General features: G+C 39.3%; 3 protein-coding genes across 5 annotated transcripts; 2 read left to right on the top strand and 1 right to left on the bottom strand.

Annotated features, from left to right (window-relative positions):
• Positions 1 to 2,160: 2,160 nt before the first annotated feature.
• On the top strand, positions 2,161 to 8,233 carry prrt2 (proline-rich transmembrane protein 2). 3 transcript variants are annotated; one of them, XM_077000705.1, is made up of 6 exons: positions 2,161 to 2,369; positions 2,647 to 2,684; positions 3,558 to 3,836; positions 4,921 to 5,231; positions 5,682 to 5,811; positions 6,116 to 8,233. In XM_077000705.1, the coding sequence occupies exons 3-6, from the start codon at positions 3,629 to 3,631 to the stop codon at positions 6,130 to 6,132; spliced, it is 666 nt and encodes a 221-aa protein (XP_076856820.1). In that variant the 5' UTR covers positions 2,161 to 2,369; positions 2,647 to 2,684; positions 3,558 to 3,628; the 3' UTR covers positions 6,133 to 8,233. The 3 variants fall into 3 exon arrangements, with proteins under 3 accessions (XP_076856820.1, XP_076856819.1, XP_076856818.1); XM_077000704.1 differs by having other exon boundaries at positions 2,494 to 2,684; XM_077000703.1 differs by lacking the exon at positions 2,161 to 2,369 and having other exon boundaries at positions 2,395 to 2,684.
• A 1,371-nt stretch (positions 8,234 to 9,604) lies between these two features.
• cep55l (centrosomal protein 55 like) lies at positions 9,605 to 17,112 on the top strand. The gene is made up of 9 exons (XM_077000700.1): positions 9,605 to 9,763; positions 10,088 to 10,293; positions 10,556 to 10,828; positions 13,429 to 13,473; positions 14,274 to 14,424; positions 14,763 to 15,067; positions 15,812 to 15,883; positions 15,962 to 16,087; positions 16,216 to 17,112. Exons 2-9 carry the CDS (start codon positions 10,102 to 10,104, stop codon positions 16,432 to 16,434), a joined length of 1,383 nt encoding a protein of 460 aa, XP_076856815.1. The 5' UTR covers positions 9,605 to 9,763; positions 10,088 to 10,101; the 3' UTR covers positions 16,435 to 17,112.
• A 705-nt stretch (positions 17,113 to 17,817) lies between these two features.
• rbp4 (retinol binding protein 4, plasma) lies at positions 17,818 to 19,779 on the bottom strand. Its single transcript, XM_077000706.1, has 6 exons — positions 19,716 to 19,779; positions 19,366 to 19,484; positions 19,106 to 19,242; positions 18,913 to 19,019; positions 18,236 to 18,448; positions 17,818 to 18,074 (listed from the first exon to the last, which is right to left on the bottom strand). The coding sequence occupies exons 2-6, from the start codon at positions 19,465 to 19,467 to the stop codon at positions 18,058 to 18,060; spliced, it is 576 nt and encodes a 191-aa protein (XP_076856821.1). The 5' UTR covers positions 19,468 to 19,484; positions 19,716 to 19,779; the 3' UTR covers positions 17,818 to 18,057.
• Positions 19,780 to 19,993: the final 214 nt, after the last annotated feature.

The following is a 19,993-nucleotide window of genomic DNA, read 5'->3' as shown; positions in this document are numbered from 1 at the left end:
AAGAGCTGTATTAAATTTAGTTAACGATCAATTACCACAAAGTATGGCAGTGAATCTGCTAAGCAGGATGAAGATTTAGAGTGCAACATCAGAGACATTAGTTCAGGCTCTTGGATTGGGATTAATGATTCGAGTATGGTTGTTTTGGATTCAGTGTAACTGCCCAATGCCACAGAAATATTCGGAGCCAGGGGAAGCAGTAAGAGCCCTGGCTAACAATATCGAGACTTTAGCTATACAGGTTTATGCTCATGTGCCACCTGTGGTATAGAGTGAGCTGGCCCGAGACCATTTCATCATGGAATGGTCACCACCAACACTCACTCATGCAACCTGCCCAAGTCATTCTATTTGCCACTACAGATTGCACTGTTATCAGCAGCTTCGTAATGTGCAGATGTTATTGATTCTGTGGTCAGGTCTGTGCAGTGAAGTGTGTCACAGGAGCCGGTGTGGTTGGAGGAGATGATGGAACTGAGGGCTAGCCACAACCACAGCCATGCAGCCAGTGGCACAGACACACTGGAGCTGGATGTATGTCCAGCCAGGTAATTTGGCTAAGTCTTTGGGAAGTGGGGGCCAGCAGGAAATATGCCAGGTTTTCAGTGAGTGGGACTTAACAGGTTCCTACACTCATGTACCGCATTTATTTGTATAGTGCCTTTCGTACATACATGCAACTCAAAGTGCCTTAATAATAAATAGAACAAAACAAACATAATAAAATAATGTAATAATTACTGCTGTCAATTCCAGGTGCCGCGATTAAAAGTCCTCACCAGGATTTAGCTCAGGCTTCCTGGATTGTGTTGATTCCACTAATTTTACCTGGATTGCTAATTAGAAAATCTAGCAAGCTTGAGCAAAATCCTGGTGAGGGCTTTTAATCGCGGCACCTGGAATTGACAGCACTAGTAATAATATAATATTGAAGTCTTCAGGTGGACACTGAGTTGATGGTCACAGTAGCCATGCCAGAGGTTGTGCCTGCAGGCTGGGATGGGAAATCCCTGTCTGCAGGAGCCAACCACAAGGCAGCATTCTGCACAGATGACGGGATCTGGCAATTTAAGGATCGTGCTTTCAGACTTTGTAATGCTCCAGCAGTGTTTGAAACAGTGTTTTAAAGGAGAGGGTACTGGAAAATGTCCCATGGCAGGAGTGCCTGGTCTTCTTAGATGACGTACTGGTCCTGCATTCCTGTCTCCTTTTACAATTTCCTTCAAAAGACAGAGATTACTACTTGAAGGACTTGGAGGACTGCTTGAGGCCCTGTAGCAGTTATAGGTTCTACTGTAGCAGGTCCTTATGAGTTCACCTATACTGGTGCCTTTTAGAGCCTAACCTACTCTTCATTCTGGATACCGATTCCAGCAGAGCGAATACGCGTTCAGTACTCTCACAGATGTACTGAATCTAGCAGAGAGAGTGTACGTTCAGTACTCTCACAGATGTACTGATTCCAACAGAGAGGGTGTACATTCAGTTCTCTCACAGATGTACTGATTCCAGCAGAGAAGGTGTACGTTCAGCACCCTCACAGATGTACTGATTCCAGCAGAGAAGGTGTACGTTCAGCACCCTCACAGATGTACTGATTCCAGCAGAGAGGGTGTACGTTTAGTACTCTCACAAATGTACTGATTCCAGCAGAGATGGTGTACATCCTCTACTGATGATGGCTGACACAGGAGGGGAAAACTGTGTAAGGGACCACAAGGGCATTCTAGGCCCAGGTATAAATTGCTCTAATAATAGTTACACATAAATATACTGCATGCACTTTCAATCTTTTTACTTTCCAATAGTGTTGAATTTGCAATTATCATTTAATTAAGATGACAAGAGAAAGGGTTCACATGTCCTCACGCCACTATAGTGACAAGGTCAAAGTCAAACACATTATGTTGTAGGCTATATATATTTATTTAGTTATGTGTTTGTGCTTCTTTTCAGGGCATGTAACAAATGAATTAAAATATTTGTTAACATATGCTAAGTTTCTAGCGTTTTAGAAAGGGCCCATTTCCATCACACTAAACGGCAACTTAAATTGAAAAAGCTCGCGTGTTAATTCCTATGTTTTTGTAGTTATTGTGTTTTTTCAGTAGGCGGCGCAAAAAAATGATCACAGCCCACTGAGCCTGCTACTGTTGTTAACCATTTTTCTTTGTCGTATTGTCTCGTTCATTTTCAGAAATTACCACAGGGAAACAATTAAATATATGTTATCAACCAACCATTCTTGCCTTTATGTTGTTTAATAATAGGTGAAACTCGAATGTGTGTTATGACCTCTGAATTACAGACCACTGACAAGGCGACAATTTAATTTCCCAATTTGCTGAGTTTGCTTTTCTCAGATTCAGGTAAAAAATATACCACTTTGGTGTTTCTTTCTTTGTCGGTATAATGTTCGTTCTGTCCCTTATGTTTATTAAGCTCAGCTCCCCTCCCACCCCTCCTGTTTTATTATTTGCGTTGTATCTACAGACAGGGATTTGGCGATGGGTATAGCCCAAGAACGTTTTCATCCGCCGCTCAGTGATTTACCTAGTGTTTCGTACCTAAAAGGATGCGCAGGCTCTCTACAGTATGACTACTATTTCTCTCCGTTACGACTTGTGCTTGTTTTTCTTTTGCAAGAGAGCGACCTACAAGCGCCTTGAACTGGACAGTGTAAGGTACGTGTAGCCATGCTGAAACCTGTCAATTGGGGGGTTGGGGGAGTGAAGGTCCTTTGTCTATTTATTGACACAAAGGCAGTCATACCCAAACTTGGAATATTCATTATGCTGCTTAATTTTGGGTTCGCTATCTCTCTGCCTGATATTTGTTATTCAGTGATTCAGCCAAAAACAAACAAACAAACAAACAAAAACAAACAAACAAAAGCAATTCATTATGCTGTATATTCTACGATGCCGTTACTCTCTCTTTCGTTTTCACTGTTACTCTCCTTTCTCTCTCATTATACCATTCGTGTTTTTAACATAGAGTTTTGAGATTGCGATTTAATTCAACAAATATTTTGACCAGTTATATTCTCAGCCGTCGAGAGTCTTGTAGGTTAAATGATCAGTGCGTTTGTTTATCAAGTCCCTCAAGGTTCTGCCTCTATGTCAGCACGTTGGTTTGCGATTTGACTGAAAATATTTCACATTTTCATGAGATATGCTTCATATATTTATTCATAATTTTCTGTTTGAAGCAGTGACCTATATATCGCATAAGAGATTAAAATTTCATTAAAATCATTTTGATCCTATCAAATTACTAATAAAGGATAGCAATTTCCAAAAAAACACCCTCTTGTAATTTATCAGTGCTGCTAATCAGTCAGACATTCAAGAACCCTTGCTTATTACTGGAGGTTGTAATTTGCAGTCATCCAGGGTGGGTGATACGACTTGCTTTCTGGCAGCCTTGAGCCAAAGTGTGACTACGCATCTTATTGTACATTCTGGATGATTTCAGAGGTTAGCATTAATCACAGTCAGCTCATAGAGTTTCAGCCTGTTTGAAACAGAGATCTTGTTCATGTCATCACCTCACAGACCAGCAGGATTTCCCTGTGAGCTGCAAAGCCAATCTGGCCTCTTCTGGATCTGCTGTCGTCTCTGAGGACATGGACCACCATAAGGCACTGTCGGACTCACTGCTTGGTGCCCAGGATGAGGAGCCAATTGCCTCTCAACCAGAGGCAGCTGAGGATTTTGCCCATGTGACTGACTCCTTCCCTTGCCTGCGCCCTCTCTCTTTGCCCCAGCAAGCCCAGGAAGGGGCACACCATCCTGGAGAAGTTATTGTTGACATCAGAGAGAAGACTGAGAATGGTAGGAAACTACTTTAATTTAGCCAGAACTTGGTAGTTGGAATACAAAATCTTTAATCATATTTTCTTTAAGAATTGTATTGTTTTGTACATTTGACTTTTCTTTGTTTTTTAAAGTCCTACACCATCTGGGCAGAGTGGCCTGGTAGACTGTTAATAAATTGGATGAGATGAACCAGGAAATATTTTGGAGACTGCTGAGATGTGCAGAATTTCAAATATTTGCATTGTCAGCTAATTATTGAATAATTGAATATCTAAACAATACTTATAAATCCTTAATAGAATAATTCTGCTTAAATAATTAATTATTATTTTAAGATAATTAAATTATAATAAAGACAAAATATTACAGAAAAATTAAATATTACAGCAAATGTCACATTGGCTCAATATCATTCTAGAAAATATACAATGTGCACATGACGGCTATGGACTGAATCAGTAGTTTGAGTACAATAGAATTGCATGTGCCTGAAAGCTAAATGTAACATTGATTACTGCAATGTGCTCTTTGTCAGGCCTGCCAGACTGGTACCCTACGAAAGTCTTAAGACAATGTGAGATGCTATAAATAATCTGCAGTTTTAGGTGACATTCTTTTTTGTAAGGGGCCGGCCACTTTGTATGATTGTGTAGGTGAAGTTCATATAGCAGATTGCTTTGTTTCACAGTTTCATTATTTAGAATGTTATTTTGAAATAGTTAGTATATTGTGGATCTCAATATATAGTTTTTTTGTACAAAAGAAAAGTGTGTGTGTGTGTGTGTGTGTGTGTGTGTGTGTGTGTGTGTGTGTGTGTGTGTGTGTGTTTAACAATGTAATTAAAAATAATTCTAATTAAAAATGGCTGAGACAGTGGGGAGTTGGAGGTTGGGTTCATTATTTTGTTGGTTGGTTTATTAATTTTTAAGAACTACCAGGACAGTGTTCTTTCACTGTTGGCTGGGGAGGAATTTATGGTCATGCAAGTCAAACTGACATCAGCTGAGGAGAAAGATTTATTTTCCAAGCAGATCTATGAATTATTGCAGACATATGCTTTCGAGTAGTTATAATGAATTTTTCCCATGTGTCTTTGCAGGTCAGGGGCTCTGTTCTTCTCGAACAGAAGCTAAATTGTCACCATCTAGTCTTATAACTGCACCCCGCCGCCATCACTCCGTACCATGTGCACGTCCCCCTCCACTTGGTCGTACACGAATGGCGGGCAGGTCCAACTCCATAGCCTATACGGCATTCTCACCCCGTCCCTCACTCTCCCGCCATTCCAGCCTGGCCACCAACCCACCCATGGACCGCTCCAAACCCAAGGACTACCTTGTCCTGGCCATCATTGCGTGCTTCTGCCCTGTTTGGCCAGTCAACATTGTGGGCTTTGTTTACTCTGTCATGGTAAGTGAAGAGGGAACAGGGGCAGTCAGGTGTTGTTAGGGATTAGTGTCAGGCAGGGCCGGAGTGGACTCCTTTTTCAGCCCGGGAGTTTCATGCCCAAATCCAGCCCAAAATTATTTTTCCTTCCCAATCGGCCCAAACTAGAGATTGACATGAGCCAGCCCATCGGGAATCCTCCCAAATCTCCCGATTAGCCACTCCGGCTCTGGTGTCAGGTGTTGTTTGGAATTAGTGTGAGGAGTTTTTTGGGGTTACTGTTTGGTGTTGTTTGGGGTTAGTGTCAGGTGTTGTTTGGGATTAGTGTCAGGTGTTGTTTGGGGTTGGTGTCAGGTGTTGTAGTGTTAAGGCAATGTACCATTATATTTATCTACTGTGATGTATGTTTTACTGATTATAGAGTTTAAATGATGCTGAGTGTATGGGGGATTATCTTCATCTGTTTGCATTTAGTCCCGAAACAGCCTAGAACAAGGGAACATCGATGGAGCCAGGCGGCTGGGTCGGGTTGCCAAGCTACTTTCCACTGTGTCAGTCGTGGGTGGGGTCATCATCATAGTGGCCTGTGTGGTGAATCTATCAAGTAAGTGGCCTTGGTCTGAACGCCCAGTTTTCCCAGTGCCACTGATTATTTTTCTCTCATATGTACTGTGCAAATAATCAGCATGTCATAATGCTGTCATGCTTTTTCTTTTCTTGCAAAAGAATTCCAATTACATTTAATATAGCCAACTATTCAAACAGAACCATGGGAGAGGTCACATCATGGGTCCTGAAGTGGGATACTAATAATGATTTTTATTTAAACTACAAATTATAGTATTATTAACCTGTACATATCTGTTATAGTTTTAATTTTGTTATTTTTTGTTTTTGTACCTTTGCAGTTAATGTGAAATCCTGAGGGATACTTTTGCCTTGGAATCCAACTTCACATCAGGCCACTGACTGGAAGACAATGGCCTAAACAGTCTGACTCTCTTCTTTACCACAATCTTAGCTAAGTGGTTAATTAATAGGCTGACACCTGTCATATCTATGTCATGAGCTCTCATGCAAAGCTGAATTAAACCTGAAGCACCACCATGAGAAGTGGGAGCAAAAATACCATTTCTTGGTGTCTCAAGCTGTAATGCCATGGTTAGGACTGGGTTACCTATAATAGAAAAGTAAGCGTTGAAAGCGTTGAAAATCTGGCAGTGAAAATCTTGCTGCTTAGTCTCTTATTTCAGAAAAGCGTATGTTGGCAGTTATCATCAAGGACTTCCAAAAGTGGAAGACCAAATACCTGAGAAATAAATATTACAACATGTCTGTGTAAGGTAAAGACTTAATTTGCAGTTTGAAAAGGATTGCATTTAAGTGCAAATATATTCAGCAGCTAGATGGGCTGGCTTGGACTCCAACCTCATATTTTATGGCAAAGAATAATCAATTCTGGAATGCTGGAGGTGAATGGGAGAAAAGAACTCTCAAATGCATACATTTGTATATGCTGTAACATTTGAATTATCCACATTCAGATAAAACAGTATGCAAGTATTTCAATAATAAATAACAGTGTAAATAAAAAATATGCCAATATTATAATAATAACTCAATACCGCTTATGCTAGTGCATTTGTTTTATAATCATGGAGATTGTGCTTTGATCTTTGTACTAAAGGGATTGTAGAGTCTACATACAAATAATTGGTCACATTTAAAATATCCATCACATCCATTTTATACTCACGTTATTTATAATTCTCAGCACGGAAGTAAATGAGTTGTAGTTTTGGAACCTGGTGAAGGAACAAGAAGGCATGTGAAGGATAATATCTTTGCTCTTCAAAGTTGGGAGAAGATATCAGTTTAAATAATGTTGAGTGTCAAATTATGCATTTCATGCATTTTGTGTTGGTGTACATTGTTTATAGATGTCTTTTTGTATTCATTTATTTCTTTTTGATAAAATATATTTTTATAGTGAGTAGCATACATTTGTCATGCCCTCTTAGAAAATATTGAGTTAGTTATTACATAGAATATAGCAAATGTATTTCAGAAACAGCACTTCTTCATTTTGTAGCTACAGTAGCATCCACGTTGCAGTACATGTCTTTCTGAAATGGAATAAAATAAATAAACTGTTGTTACTATGTGATGTAAAGTCTGGGAAGTGAACTCACCCCTATTCTCTTGTGGGAATAGGAATGACTAATTCCAATTGGTTGCTAGGAAAACAATTGGCTTTCAGTGAAGCACATATCATCTCAAAATTATGGTAGATATATTGGTGATATCATTTCACCACTGAATCAAGATGCACCGACTGTCCTAAACAAATCACACAAATCACAGACAGAAATCTGCTATTGTAAATATCAAACTGGTTATTGTTCGGTGACTGTGAGTATTGAATAACCAAATAATTTTGGGGTGGAAAACAGACAGAATATACAGCCATCCCTGTGTCCTGTAGCAACAAATGAGCATTGCTGAATGTTAAGGAAATGCCAATGATGCTGCTGATGATAATGATGCTGATGCTGATGATGGTGATGATGATGATGGTGGTGATAGGGATGATGAAGATGATGATGATGATGATGATGAATGTGATGGTAATGATGATGATGATGGTGATATTCTGTATAACAGCACACTTTTTTATGATATAAATGACCGTTTGGTGATGTTACTGGGTAATAATTCAACAGAATGCGCTTGACTCCACCAGCTTGAAGCTTAGCTATCAAAGGTGTGCTGCTAAATATACGATCAAAAAAACCTACAAACCTACTGAAATACTTTAAATTTGTGCAGATTGTATGTGATTTTTAAAATAACCTAATTAAATATAGGCTAGTCATCCACTACCAAGTAGGCTTGTGTGTGCTTGGCGTCATCCCCCAGCCCAAGTCTGTCCTCAGTGTCGATGTCGTGCCGAATTCCGACTCCTCGGCAGAAACATACTCCTCTCGCGTGCACGCGCGACACACAGGCATAAAGACGCTAAATAATATTCGCGATTTCCGAATAATAATAATTTTCTGTATAAACAAATACAGAAAATATGTTTCTATGCATAAACAATGGCGAATATTTAATTATCGTTCACAGCAAACGGCGCATCATGATATCCAAACAAAGAGACTTACACTGATGCAAGGATGTAAAATGTTTTAAATTAAATATAACCCCCCGTTTCTTGTTGTGTAAGTCTATATCATATAAAGCGCATGCTTCTAAATTCAGTTGGGGACCAGCGAGGGAAGTAGGATTCTACCGAGGAGTCGGAATTACTACAACTGTTACGGGCATGAGGGGGCAGGGTAGTCGTGAGGAGCAGAGCAGTCTCACTGTAGCGGAATTAATTAATAGCCCAAAGGGGGGACTGGGATGAACCAACCAACGGGTGATTAAACTGGACACGACACTTTTGGTTGAGTTAGCACAAACATAAATCAGCCTCTATTAGCAGATTGTGTGAGATGTTACCACATTAACTAAAACGATGTACCAACGAGATTATGCTGCTGCTGGGCTTTTACAGTGAGAACGGAATTTTCTTGTGTTTATCATAAGAATCGTGTCAGAATAGGAGCAAATGAAAGATTATGTATTTTAGATTCTAAAAGGTGGCATGATTCCAAATCACTGCACAAACACTGACAGTAAAATATGCACACACAATTTGGTAGTATATGTTGCATTGTGTGTATTGTTTTATTTAATACTTAATTTCATCTTTTCATTTATTGAACCCAAACATTATAATGAAGACTTCAAGATCATTTGAAAAGTTGACACTGGAAGTTACAGAAGTTGTTTTTTATTTTGTGTTTCGATTACATAGCTGCTGTGGCAGCGGTAGCGCTATAGATCACTTAAAATGTTTGTAGATAATGTTTGTAAGGTAGATTTTTTACCAGTTTCCGTTTCCATTAGCCTACTTGTATAAACAAACGTTTTAAGCGTTAAGTTAAAAAAAAACAACAAACAAACACTTGGATAGAAACGTAGCCAGGAAGAGAGAATTGCACGGGTTATTCAGCCTGCAGTACTATGTCGTTTATCTAAATTTAGTACAGAGTAAATCCCACAGTCCCAGCAGTATCCCACTACGCTGAACCTTACTGAAGTGAACATAACATTTAATTACTTAATAGTACATTCTGGCATGCATAAACTTCAGGTGCATTTCCTCTTTACAGGTTACAAATTTATTATAGAAACATGAACATTTTATTTGACTTTCTGCACTGGAAGTTCCAGTAATAAAACTAAATATTTTTTTCTAGCTGTTGGCATGTTCCGCTTCATAATATTTATAACTGACGTTATGAAGATGCTGAGATCAGTTTTTCCATAGAGTTTTTCTACAAAGGAACTAAATGTTGCTGCACATACTCCAATTTTAAAAATCCGGATGTGACGCAGAATGCGGCGCCGCATTTAAATTTGATTTCAACAAGGAAGTGTGAGACATGAAACCGTTTCAACTGCTGCATTAGCTAGATAGCTTCTTGATATTTTGAAACAACCGACGCGTAAGTGATGTCAATATTTTTGTTTATATATATATATATATATATATACATACACACACAAATACGCTAGTGTAATTCGCGTGAATCGCTGTGGTGTATATATGTTGTATATGGTGTTTCATTTTTTAATGTTGCAAACAAATATTGGTCCAAATAAAGCAGTGTCAGTAACCAGCTGGTTGTTTAGCAAAGTCAAACACAATCATAGTTTATTGACTATAATGACTAACAAGGTTAACTAGCTGACAGCTTACAGTTATCGATCAGTGAGAAGGAAGTTTGACATTCAAAAAAGTCCTTGTTGGTTGTTTTGTGTATTTTCAGAGAACACTCCAGAGATGGCTGCTAAAGGAGCCAAAGAATCTATTGTAAATAAACTAGGATTTAAAAGCAGCGTTTCAAAGGCTGTGGAAGCTGAACTAGAGAAAGTAAGAAAGGAAAATGCCCAGCTGAAGAAAAATTTGGATGAAATGTCAAAACGAAAACTTAGACCCACGTGTCCTGACTCTGATAAATCCAAGCTTCTGGAGGTGAGTCACTTTTGTACCGGTGCCCTGATGGCCTGGTGGGCTGTATCATAGGTTATAAAAAAGATGCATGTTTTTCTAATTAACCCCTTTTGGGTGGAGTACCCTTTCCTGTGTGCTTGCCCCATATGCTTATATACTCTGATACTCGATTTTGTCTTGTGCTTTTAGGTGATGGTCATCTTTGGTTCGAGGTCACTTGCTCAGATACTTTGAAGTGATTATCCGTTTTCTTCCTACTCAATTGATTTCCTTTTTTCAATAGAGGATTGTATCACTGGAGATGCTGAGAGAGAAGAATTCGACGCAGTTGCTGGCAAAGGACCAGGAAATCACCTCTCTGAGGCAGCAACTGGCTGCCAAAAGCGGACAAGTAGTGGTTTCCCTGCAGAACCAGCTGGATCAGACCAGAAAAGAGGCAGAGCAGAGAGAGAAACTATTTCAGGCCCTCTCACATGAGACGGAGGACCTGAAAAACAAGTTGGCAGCTGCTGCTGAGAGGTGCCAAACGCTTGAGAAGCGCGTTACTGATGTACAGGTGAGAGACTTCCTGTGTTCCCCAACTGGCCTTGAGAATGCTTTACACATCTTGGATGTTAATCTAATTGTGTACTTTGCTATGCTTTCTATACGGATGCTCTAAAATTTCCATATGTGAGATTAGTCACTGTTGTATTTTTCATGTAGTTTATGTATAATCAGAATCGAGAGCATTTACATTTGTTATTTTTATGCCTTTTAGCAGAGTCTGCTAAAACCTTAATATGAATCACATAATTGTGGTTCTTTTAAATGGGATATACTGCTAGTTTGGTGTTCTGAGATACAGGAATTGACGATAACTGTGATATAAAAAAATGTATATATTGAAATCATGTTAATAATACACATTAAGTAAATAAAGCAGAGGTTGTGCTTTAGGGATCAATCATCTGTACTGGCAGATGTAAATAGCTAGTCCATGGTGTGTCACTCAAAAGACAGAATGCTTGGTAAACTCAGAAGTCTACTCAGCTTGCATCACCATATGATTTTCATACAAGGTAGTGACAACTAAATGTTGTTTTGATATAAAAAGGAAAGGACAAAATAATTATATAAGCAATGGCTGGCATTGCATTTATTATTTGGCATTGGCTAGCATTATAGTTATGAAAAAAATTAGCTTGGCACAGGATTAGTCAAAAAGTCAAAGTCAACTTTATTGTCAAATCTGTGATACGTACATACACAGGACTGAAATTACGTTACTCTCAGACTCCAGAGTGCAGCGGTAAACATCTACTTCTTAAATTAACATTAACTGAAACAGTAGAAAAAACAATAGTAATGGTAAAAAAATATAATGGAGTATGTGTATATATAATAAAATGAATAGAAGGTAGTAACCTGCCATTTATCTAAGTCACAACTAATAGCAACTAATGTAAACAAACATTATTATGTAGTTGAGCGTACACAGTTTTGGAAAGCCAGTTAATATGGGTAATATGCATGAATCGGGTCCAGCTATGTGAAAACAATTCATGAATCAGGTTCAGCTCAGTGGGGCTCTATTTTAATATCATCTACAATTCTGAATTGCCCACATATAACTCTTGCATTAATTGCAAATTAATCATGAAAATGTGGTGCTAATAAGTCAAATATGCTTTAGAAAAGGCATGCACTATCGGATTAATCAGACTGATTATTAAGAAGGACTGATTAGTGAAATAAAGGGTCTGTACGTCCAGTTGACATTTAGACTAATACAACAATCAAACTGAATTGCCAAATTGTTTCAGATTCTCGTCTGAGAATCTTGTTGGATTCTCGTCTGAGCAATTATTTTACCGTAGTTTCTCGTGACCTTACAGGTATTAATGTTGATATTAATGTATATCTTATTTATCTAAATTGAAATTATGCATTTTGTTAATCTACTTGGCTCATATTTACTCCAATATGCCAGCTTGATCGTATAAATTCATCAAGGATGAAAAACAAAACTAGGTGAAAAATGCGTGTGTTCGTATTATGATCCTGTGCAGGTTTGATGAGAAAGTGTCACTGTTCCTTTGCAAGCCATAAAATGCCACTTCCAATGACACCATGTTTAGCCATAAGACCCAAACGATGTGGGCTGGTCACATCACATTCAGGTAAATTGTATTTGTTAGATTATATCTTTTGAGACTACTGTAATCAGAATGCTGCCAATTCAAGCCCCACATTTGCCAAGTTGGCACTGTCTGGCCCTTGAACAAGGTCCTTAACTTTACTTTGTTTGTGCTCGGTCAAAATTGTAAGTCGCTTTGGTTAAATAAATGTAGGGGGTTTGCTGATTGCTGGACAGACTATGAAAATCAGTCTAGATATGATGTAGATATACAAAAATTGGATTTGGCTGGCAGTCTGAATATTGCCAAAATGCTTGATTATCGATATTTACTATCCTTTCCCTATGAAAATTTGTTTTTGACGACCACGTTCAGACTTATCCACTAGATGGCGCTAGATACTTAGACATTTTTACCTTGTCATGCAGAGGAATATTTCGTTTCTCTCTTTATATCTAGAATCTTCGTAGATCAATACAAACCAAGGTTAGAATGTTTGTTTTTCCCTTTATTTGTAATGGTATATGTTTTTTACCTTAGTAGCTGATGTACTCTGATCATCTATAGATTTTTATTTTCCGCACACAAATATGATTATAAAAATAGTTTAACCATAGTTTAACCTTCCAGGTTCGAATATCTGACAAGCTTCTGATGCTAGGCCTGTTGGTCAGGTTAAACCACATCAGCAGATCTCTCAGTACTTTGGACTGACCTGGAGATTTTTGCTTTCTTGTCAGGCAATTACAATCAATTTGATCGTAGTGATCAGACAGTGAGTTGCTTAACTTTTTGTGTGGGAAGATACTGCCATTGGTATGGCTATAGTACAAGTTATGCACGGGGCTCTTTTTTTTTGTCCAGCATCGATCATAAAAGGGCTGCTTAACATGGTAGTAATTCCACTTCTAGTATTTCTGTCTGTTCTTGACTGTTGATCTACCTCTTTGTTAATCATGCACGTGTTTGTGTGAGATGTAAAAAATGTAAAAAAATTTTTTTTTATTATTAATCACACTATGTATTTTATAAATAGGTACCACCAGGAGAGGTTGCAGTGATCCAGGAGCATCTGCGAGACGTGAGTCATGACTCTTCCCCATATTGATGTACCAAGAACCGATACTTCATTGCCAAGTCAACTCTGATATCTGAAAACGTTCTTGTTCCTACTGAAGGTACCAATGGTTTCACAGCTCTCCCAGCCCACACGAGGGCAGCACAATAAGTCTTCACGCTAATAAGCCAAGAACGCTAAAACACAAACACGAGAAATTACATCAGCAGAAGCCACAGGTCCGCTGCTACTAGTTAGAAAAAATACCAAACGTTTCGTATGCAGATATATTTGTCCTTTGAGTCTGATGGTCAAATGCGGACAGTGCAAAGCCCAACAAACTGTGTCTGCAAACCTTTGAGAGGGGATCCCTGTTTGGCGTGTGTGTGTGTGCGCGCGTGTGTGTGGGGGGGGGGGGCTCTTGGGGCCTAGCGGCATGTGCCACAAAATGCATCACCAGGAAATTGCACATTGTGGCACTTTGTGTGGCTGGTGCCACTCCATTGTGGCATGTGCTTTATAGCTGGCTTGCTAGCTCTAAATTATGAGTTCAGAATGTTGTTGGAGGATAACATGTCGAATTTAGATTATAGTAGCCATGGGCTACAGAGGCAAATAGTTAACGATAGCATTGTATATTAATAGGATTTATGTTTCAGTGAATGTTCATGTTATCCATGCCATCAGCATAAAATAACACATTGTGAGTGACAACTGGTTCACGACTTGGTTCAATAACTGATTTGCCTGAAGGAGCTGCATAAAAAAATAAAATAAATAAACATGACATGTTTTCTTCTCTGCTTCATGCCATTGTGTTCAAGGCCCTGGAGAAAAATCAGCAGTGGCTGATTTATGACCAGCAGAGAGAGGCCTACGTTCAGGGCATCTTGGCCAGGATCACAGAACTTGAGCAGCAGCTAAAACAAGCCAAGCAAGCACTCCACCAGCCTCACAAAGATGACAGTTTGGAAGGTAGAAATGGCGAAAAAACTCTGTCTGGCTTCAGAGCAATATGATACTTATGGAATATATTTGGTGCGGTTGTTCATGCTGTGAGTCCTCTTATAACTGATCTCAGCATCTTTCTCATGTTGTTTTACCATAACAACAAATGATTCCTTCTATGTACTGTAAGCCATTGTTCTATGTGTCCACATCTTGTTCTATAATTGCGAGTGAATGATTCATTTACAGTCATTAAAAAACGTACTTTATGTTTCTCATCTCGCTCTTTGTAAACATTGATTTTATGCTGCGTCATTTGGTCAAACGTAATTACCACATGTGCAATTCATGTCCATATAAAACAGGTCCAGGGTCCCCCGCTGCCCAGACAAACCAGGATGAGCTGCTTCAAGTGGTCCGACAGCAGCTGAACGAGGAGCGGGCACAGGGTGCCAGCGTACGAGCCGAACTGAACGAGCTAAGGGCCAAGTATGAAGAACAGACCCAGGAGATGAAGCACACCCAGGAGGAGCGGCGGAACAGCCGGCAGGCCTTGGTAGAGGAGAGGAAGCTGGCCGCTGAGCGTGCAGCTCGGTTGCAGGCTGACCTGGAGGTGGCTGATGTCCGGCTGGAGGAGGAGAGGAAGAGGATGGCTGAGATGATGATGCAGGTAGTGTGGGGGAAGGGAGTGGGGATATGTAGGTTGCATGCCATGTATAAAATGAATCATTGGGCAAAAAAATCATTTACAAATGTTTTGACGTTTCCCAGTTGTAGCAGATTAGTCTGAACTTGTTTTGCGTGTGTTTTGCACTGGAGGTATAAGACCCAAGGTAGGTAGAAAGTATAATAATGGGGTGAAGCTTTTTCACCCAAAGCCTTTTGTTAAAACATGTAATATATTATTAAGCTACATAATATAATTTGAAATACTTAATTTCATAAAAATAGCATGGATTGTACCTATATACAAATGTAAATTAAAAGTGGAACCATATTGATGATCAACCATATAACTTTATTCAGTGGAAGAAAGGAAGTGATTCTGGATATTCAACATGTTTTTTCTTCATATGTCTGTTAGATATTAGTTCAGGTCTAAATGCATTATGAGGTTAGTGTGTGAAGGTCTGGGTGTGTTTATGCAAAAGATTTTGGATGAAAGATTTTGAGACTTGCTAAATAGGGTAAGCATTGTGTAGGTAAATTGGTGAAGCTAATAAATGAAACATCCATGCACCAAGTATATCTTTATTAATGTATTTAGAATGTGTGGAAAATTGTGTAAATTTTAATTTCTGGCAGTTTTAAAACATGGTTCAACCTGTATAAGGGCTGTTAATTATCATGGATAACTGGATGGTTTATGAAGTTTGTACATCATACACAAATACAACCTTTTTTCCTTTGAAAGGTGAACCTACTTCAGAAATCCCTATTGAACCAGCATGAGGAGCAAAAAAAGATTGCTGTTTTGGAACAACAGGTACAAGATCTTACTTTTTAATGACTTATTTACAAGAGATATCTAATTCTCTCTAAAGCACTCACCTTCATTTGGCAGATCCAGTTGTCAGCTAGAGATTTTGAGAATGAAAAACTAGACCGTCAGAGTCTACAGCACCAGCTCCATAAAGTGCTGAAGGAGCTTCGTAAGGCGAGAGACCAAATTACACGGCTAGAGTCCTCAGTAAGTCTCATCCATACTGATAGATCACATTTATACATTTTTACAATTATATATTATAATTTATAAATATATTATAAATTATAATTTTATAATTAAAGTGAGTGCAAATGTCTGGTACAATTGTTCAGAAACAGCACCGCGAAACCAGATTCTCTGAGCCCAGTTCATACAACAAACTGGACTTGGAGAGACTGACCATTCACGACCACATCCTGAACCCTACATCTCCAACGAAGAGTCACAGCACACTGGACGAGAGCATCCTGGAGTGTCCCAACTGCCAGGCATCATATCCCACGAGTCAGCACAGAGAGCTCCTTGCACATCTCGACTACTGTTTCAACTAAGACTTCATAAAAGAAAGAAAAAGGAGTTGAGCGTTTGATAGTGTGCCTACAACTTTTATTTTCTTAATATTTTATATTTTTGTGCTTCTGTTTTAGCCTGCTTAACATTTTCTGCATTTTCTGAAAATGTTCTGTATTTTTTGGATAAATCACTGGTGTTCTTTTGAATATTCATGAGAGGATTAGTGGTGCATATATGTGGAAGATACTCAGGAAGATATTAATTTATGGTAGTTGTAGCATCTTCATAAGCAATCTCGTGATCACACTCGTGTATATTTTTGTTTTACTATGCATACCTTTGGAAAACGGTAAACTCAGAATATCATGGTTCGTTTTTGTGATCAGATTTTTCTTGTTTCTTTTTAACATCATGTCCACATCTTTTCACAACCTACAATACAACATGGATTCAGAAAGAATGAATGCTTCTTGAATTCGTCTGCATTTGTCTTACACCCATTTAAGGCATGTTGTCAGAGAAGGGGCCATGCAGTGTAACCAGTTAAAATCAAATTTGATGCTTTAGCTAATTAAATTAGGGGCAGTCATGGCCTGGTGGTAGGAAACTGGTCTTGTGACCGGAGGGTCGTGGGTTTGATTCCCAGACCTGAGGCCATGACTGAGGTGCCCCTGAGCAATGCACCTAACCCCAACTGCTAGGGCTGCCCACCGCTCTGGGCACGTGTGCACCACAGCCCCCTAGTAATCACTGGTGTGTGTGTGTGTGTGTGTGTGTGTGTGTGTGTGTGTGTGTGTGTGTGTGTGTGTGTGTGTGTGTGTGTGTGTGTGTGGGGTGGGGGGGGCTCTTGGGGCCTAGCGGCATGTGCCACAAAATGCGTCACCAGGAAATGGCACTTTGTGTGGCTAGTGCCACTCCATTGTGGCATGTGATTTATAGCTGGCTTGTTAGCTCTAAATTATGAGTTCAGAATGATGTTGGAGGATAACATGTCGAATTTAGATTATAGTAGCCATAGGCTACAGAGGCAAACAGTTAACGATAGCATTGTATATTAATAGGATTTATGTTTCAGTGAATGTTCATGTTATCCATGCCATCAGCATAAAATAACACATTGTGAGTGACAACTGGTTCAAGACTTGGTTCAATAACTGATTTGCCTGAAGGAGCTGCATAAAAAAAAAAACATGACATGTTTTCTTCTCTGCTTCATGCCATTTCTTAAAAATCACAATTAACAAAATATGGCACATTTTTTAACATCTTTCTGCATATTTTTGTTGAGTTTCATCTTGTGGTTCAGATTATTCATACCGGAACAAAATTTATATTTTCAGTAAATTTAATGAAAGGAACAAGTTGCAAAGAGATGTGTTCACTAAATAGTCTGAAGATGTCAAAAACAACCAAAACACTCCTGAGGTCACAGATTTATTCTCATCAGCAATTGTATTGAACAATAGAATGCTTGAATAAGTAAAAGATTACATCTTGTAACATGATACACTAACATTAGTAAAATTCAAATCTTTTTCTCCTACGGTTGGCATTTGCAATGCTGATACTGGATTATTTTTAAATGAAAAATTGTATTTACATGAATACTAGACATAGGAAATGTAAGGGTTAACATTATTGGTACTTCTTCGGTAGAACTTTCAGGCCTTGCAGAAACCTACAAAGAGGGAAACGGAGCCAATATATTCTCATGAAATCATACTTCAGTGTTGTGCCATATGATTATAGAAATGTTGATGTTATTGAAAAATGTGATTTAATTTATACTTAAAATTTTTCCTAAGCTATAAAATGAATTACCAAGTGGGACAAACATACCATTGTGTGAGACCCTCCTGTATTTGCCCAGGAGGCATAAATCCTGTTTCTTCTGGGTCACAATCTTCTGGTCTTCAGGCCTTAAGCCAGAAGGGTGACGAGAAAAGATGAAGGAGTAACTATCAAGGCAGGTTCCATCAGCGTCCACCTCCCTGCAGGCATAGTGGATTGCGTAGTTGTCGTAGTCGGTGTCAATGATCCAGTGGTCATCATCTGTCAGGTCACATACAAGATAAGGGTCCTCATTAACCTGGATAGAGCTGTAGCACTCCTAACATGTAGGACTAGGGTTTTCTAGGGCAGTCATGGCCTGGCGGTTAGGGAACTGGTCTTGTGACCGGAGGGTCGTGGGTTCGATTCCCAGACAGGCCATGACTGAGGTGCCCTTGAGCAAGGCACCTAACCCCAACTGCTCCCCGGGCGCCGGGCTAGGGCTGCCCACCGCTCTGGGTACGTTTGATCCACAGCCCCCTAGTAATCACTAGTGTGTGTGTGTGTGTTCTGACTGCACAGATGGGTTAAAAGCGGAGGACAAATTTCGATTGGGGTGTAAAAATCACAATTGACAAAATATGGCACATTTCATTTCACATTTCATGTAAATTATGATCATAAGAAAAGAGCATGAATATATATTGGGGTGATTCAGCCACATAAATATTTCTAGTTTGGCTTACATCCAGTCTGAAGGTATGCTGCAGCTCCCCAATATCGGAGCTTGGACTTGGCTGGGTCTGCTGACTCGTCGAAAGTGGAGAACATGTGGGCACAAGTCTCCCAGTTGCTAAGGTGTGAAATCATAAAGCAGACCTTCAGCTTGCGGAATCAGCTGCACCAAATATTACCTTTTGAAGGGCATTTTGAACTCACTTCATAATTATCACTCTGCCAACGGCGGTGGCCGTCATTTTGCCATCGTCCTCCACTTTGTAATCAGCAACAACATTGTCTAGAAGAAAAAGTCCTACCGGGTCTTTCTTGGCTACAGCATACCATGTTCCTTGGAACTGTGAGACAAATGAAGTCTAGCATGTGGAGTCCCTCACACACACTGGAATCCCTCACAAACACACTGCTTTGGTAAAGATGCACTAAGACAACCAGTTTTTCTAAAATACATTTTTACTTACTCTGTTTTTGTCAAAGTTCTCTTTGACAGGGATGTTGCTAACCAGGCAGTCTTGTGCCCAGCCTGTTGCCAGGAAACAAAGAGCTACAAAGAGTCCCAGCATGCTGCTGTCTGCTGGATCTGCAAAACAGGGTCAAAGGTCAGCACTAAGAGATATTTGTGAAAGCAGCAGTTAAATAGGATCCACAGTCCCCTGCAGAGTAGTCTCTGTGCCTCTTCTTGGACAGACAAACAAAAATAAATTTATGCTTGTTTGTCTTTGAGAAATAAGAAAATAAGAGCATCTCAATACATAATCCCCTTTTTTGTTTTTTTTCTGAGAATAGTGAGATCTTCTCAACCACATCGTACCTTTTCGGACTGTACTGGCAGAGGAGTGAGGCAGAATTGGGGCTTGTTTGTTGTACTGAGCTTATATAGGATGTGCAAGCTGTTTCACAATCCCTCCCCGAACCTTCAACTCTGGCCCCCAGCATTGCACTCATTGGTTAGGATTTTTTGCATAACTGAATGGCGTATCTGATAACACCGTGGAGTCGACCTCTGCACCCTATCAAAATATCTTGTGTAACTAGAGAAAATGTAAAAAACAGACATATACATATATAATTTTATATACTCCACTGCCT

Source organism: Brachyhypopomus gauderio, chromosome 3 (genome assembly GCF_052324685.1).
Source record: "Brachyhypopomus gauderio isolate BG-103 chromosome 3, BGAUD_0.2, whole genome shotgun sequence".
In the NCBI taxonomy this organism is placed as follows: domain Eukaryota; kingdom Metazoa; phylum Chordata; class Actinopteri; order Gymnotiformes; family Hypopomidae; genus Brachyhypopomus; species Brachyhypopomus gauderio.
The sequence above is the reverse complement of the archived record's forward strand: the minus strand, read 5'-3'. Positions and strand labels throughout refer to the sequence as shown.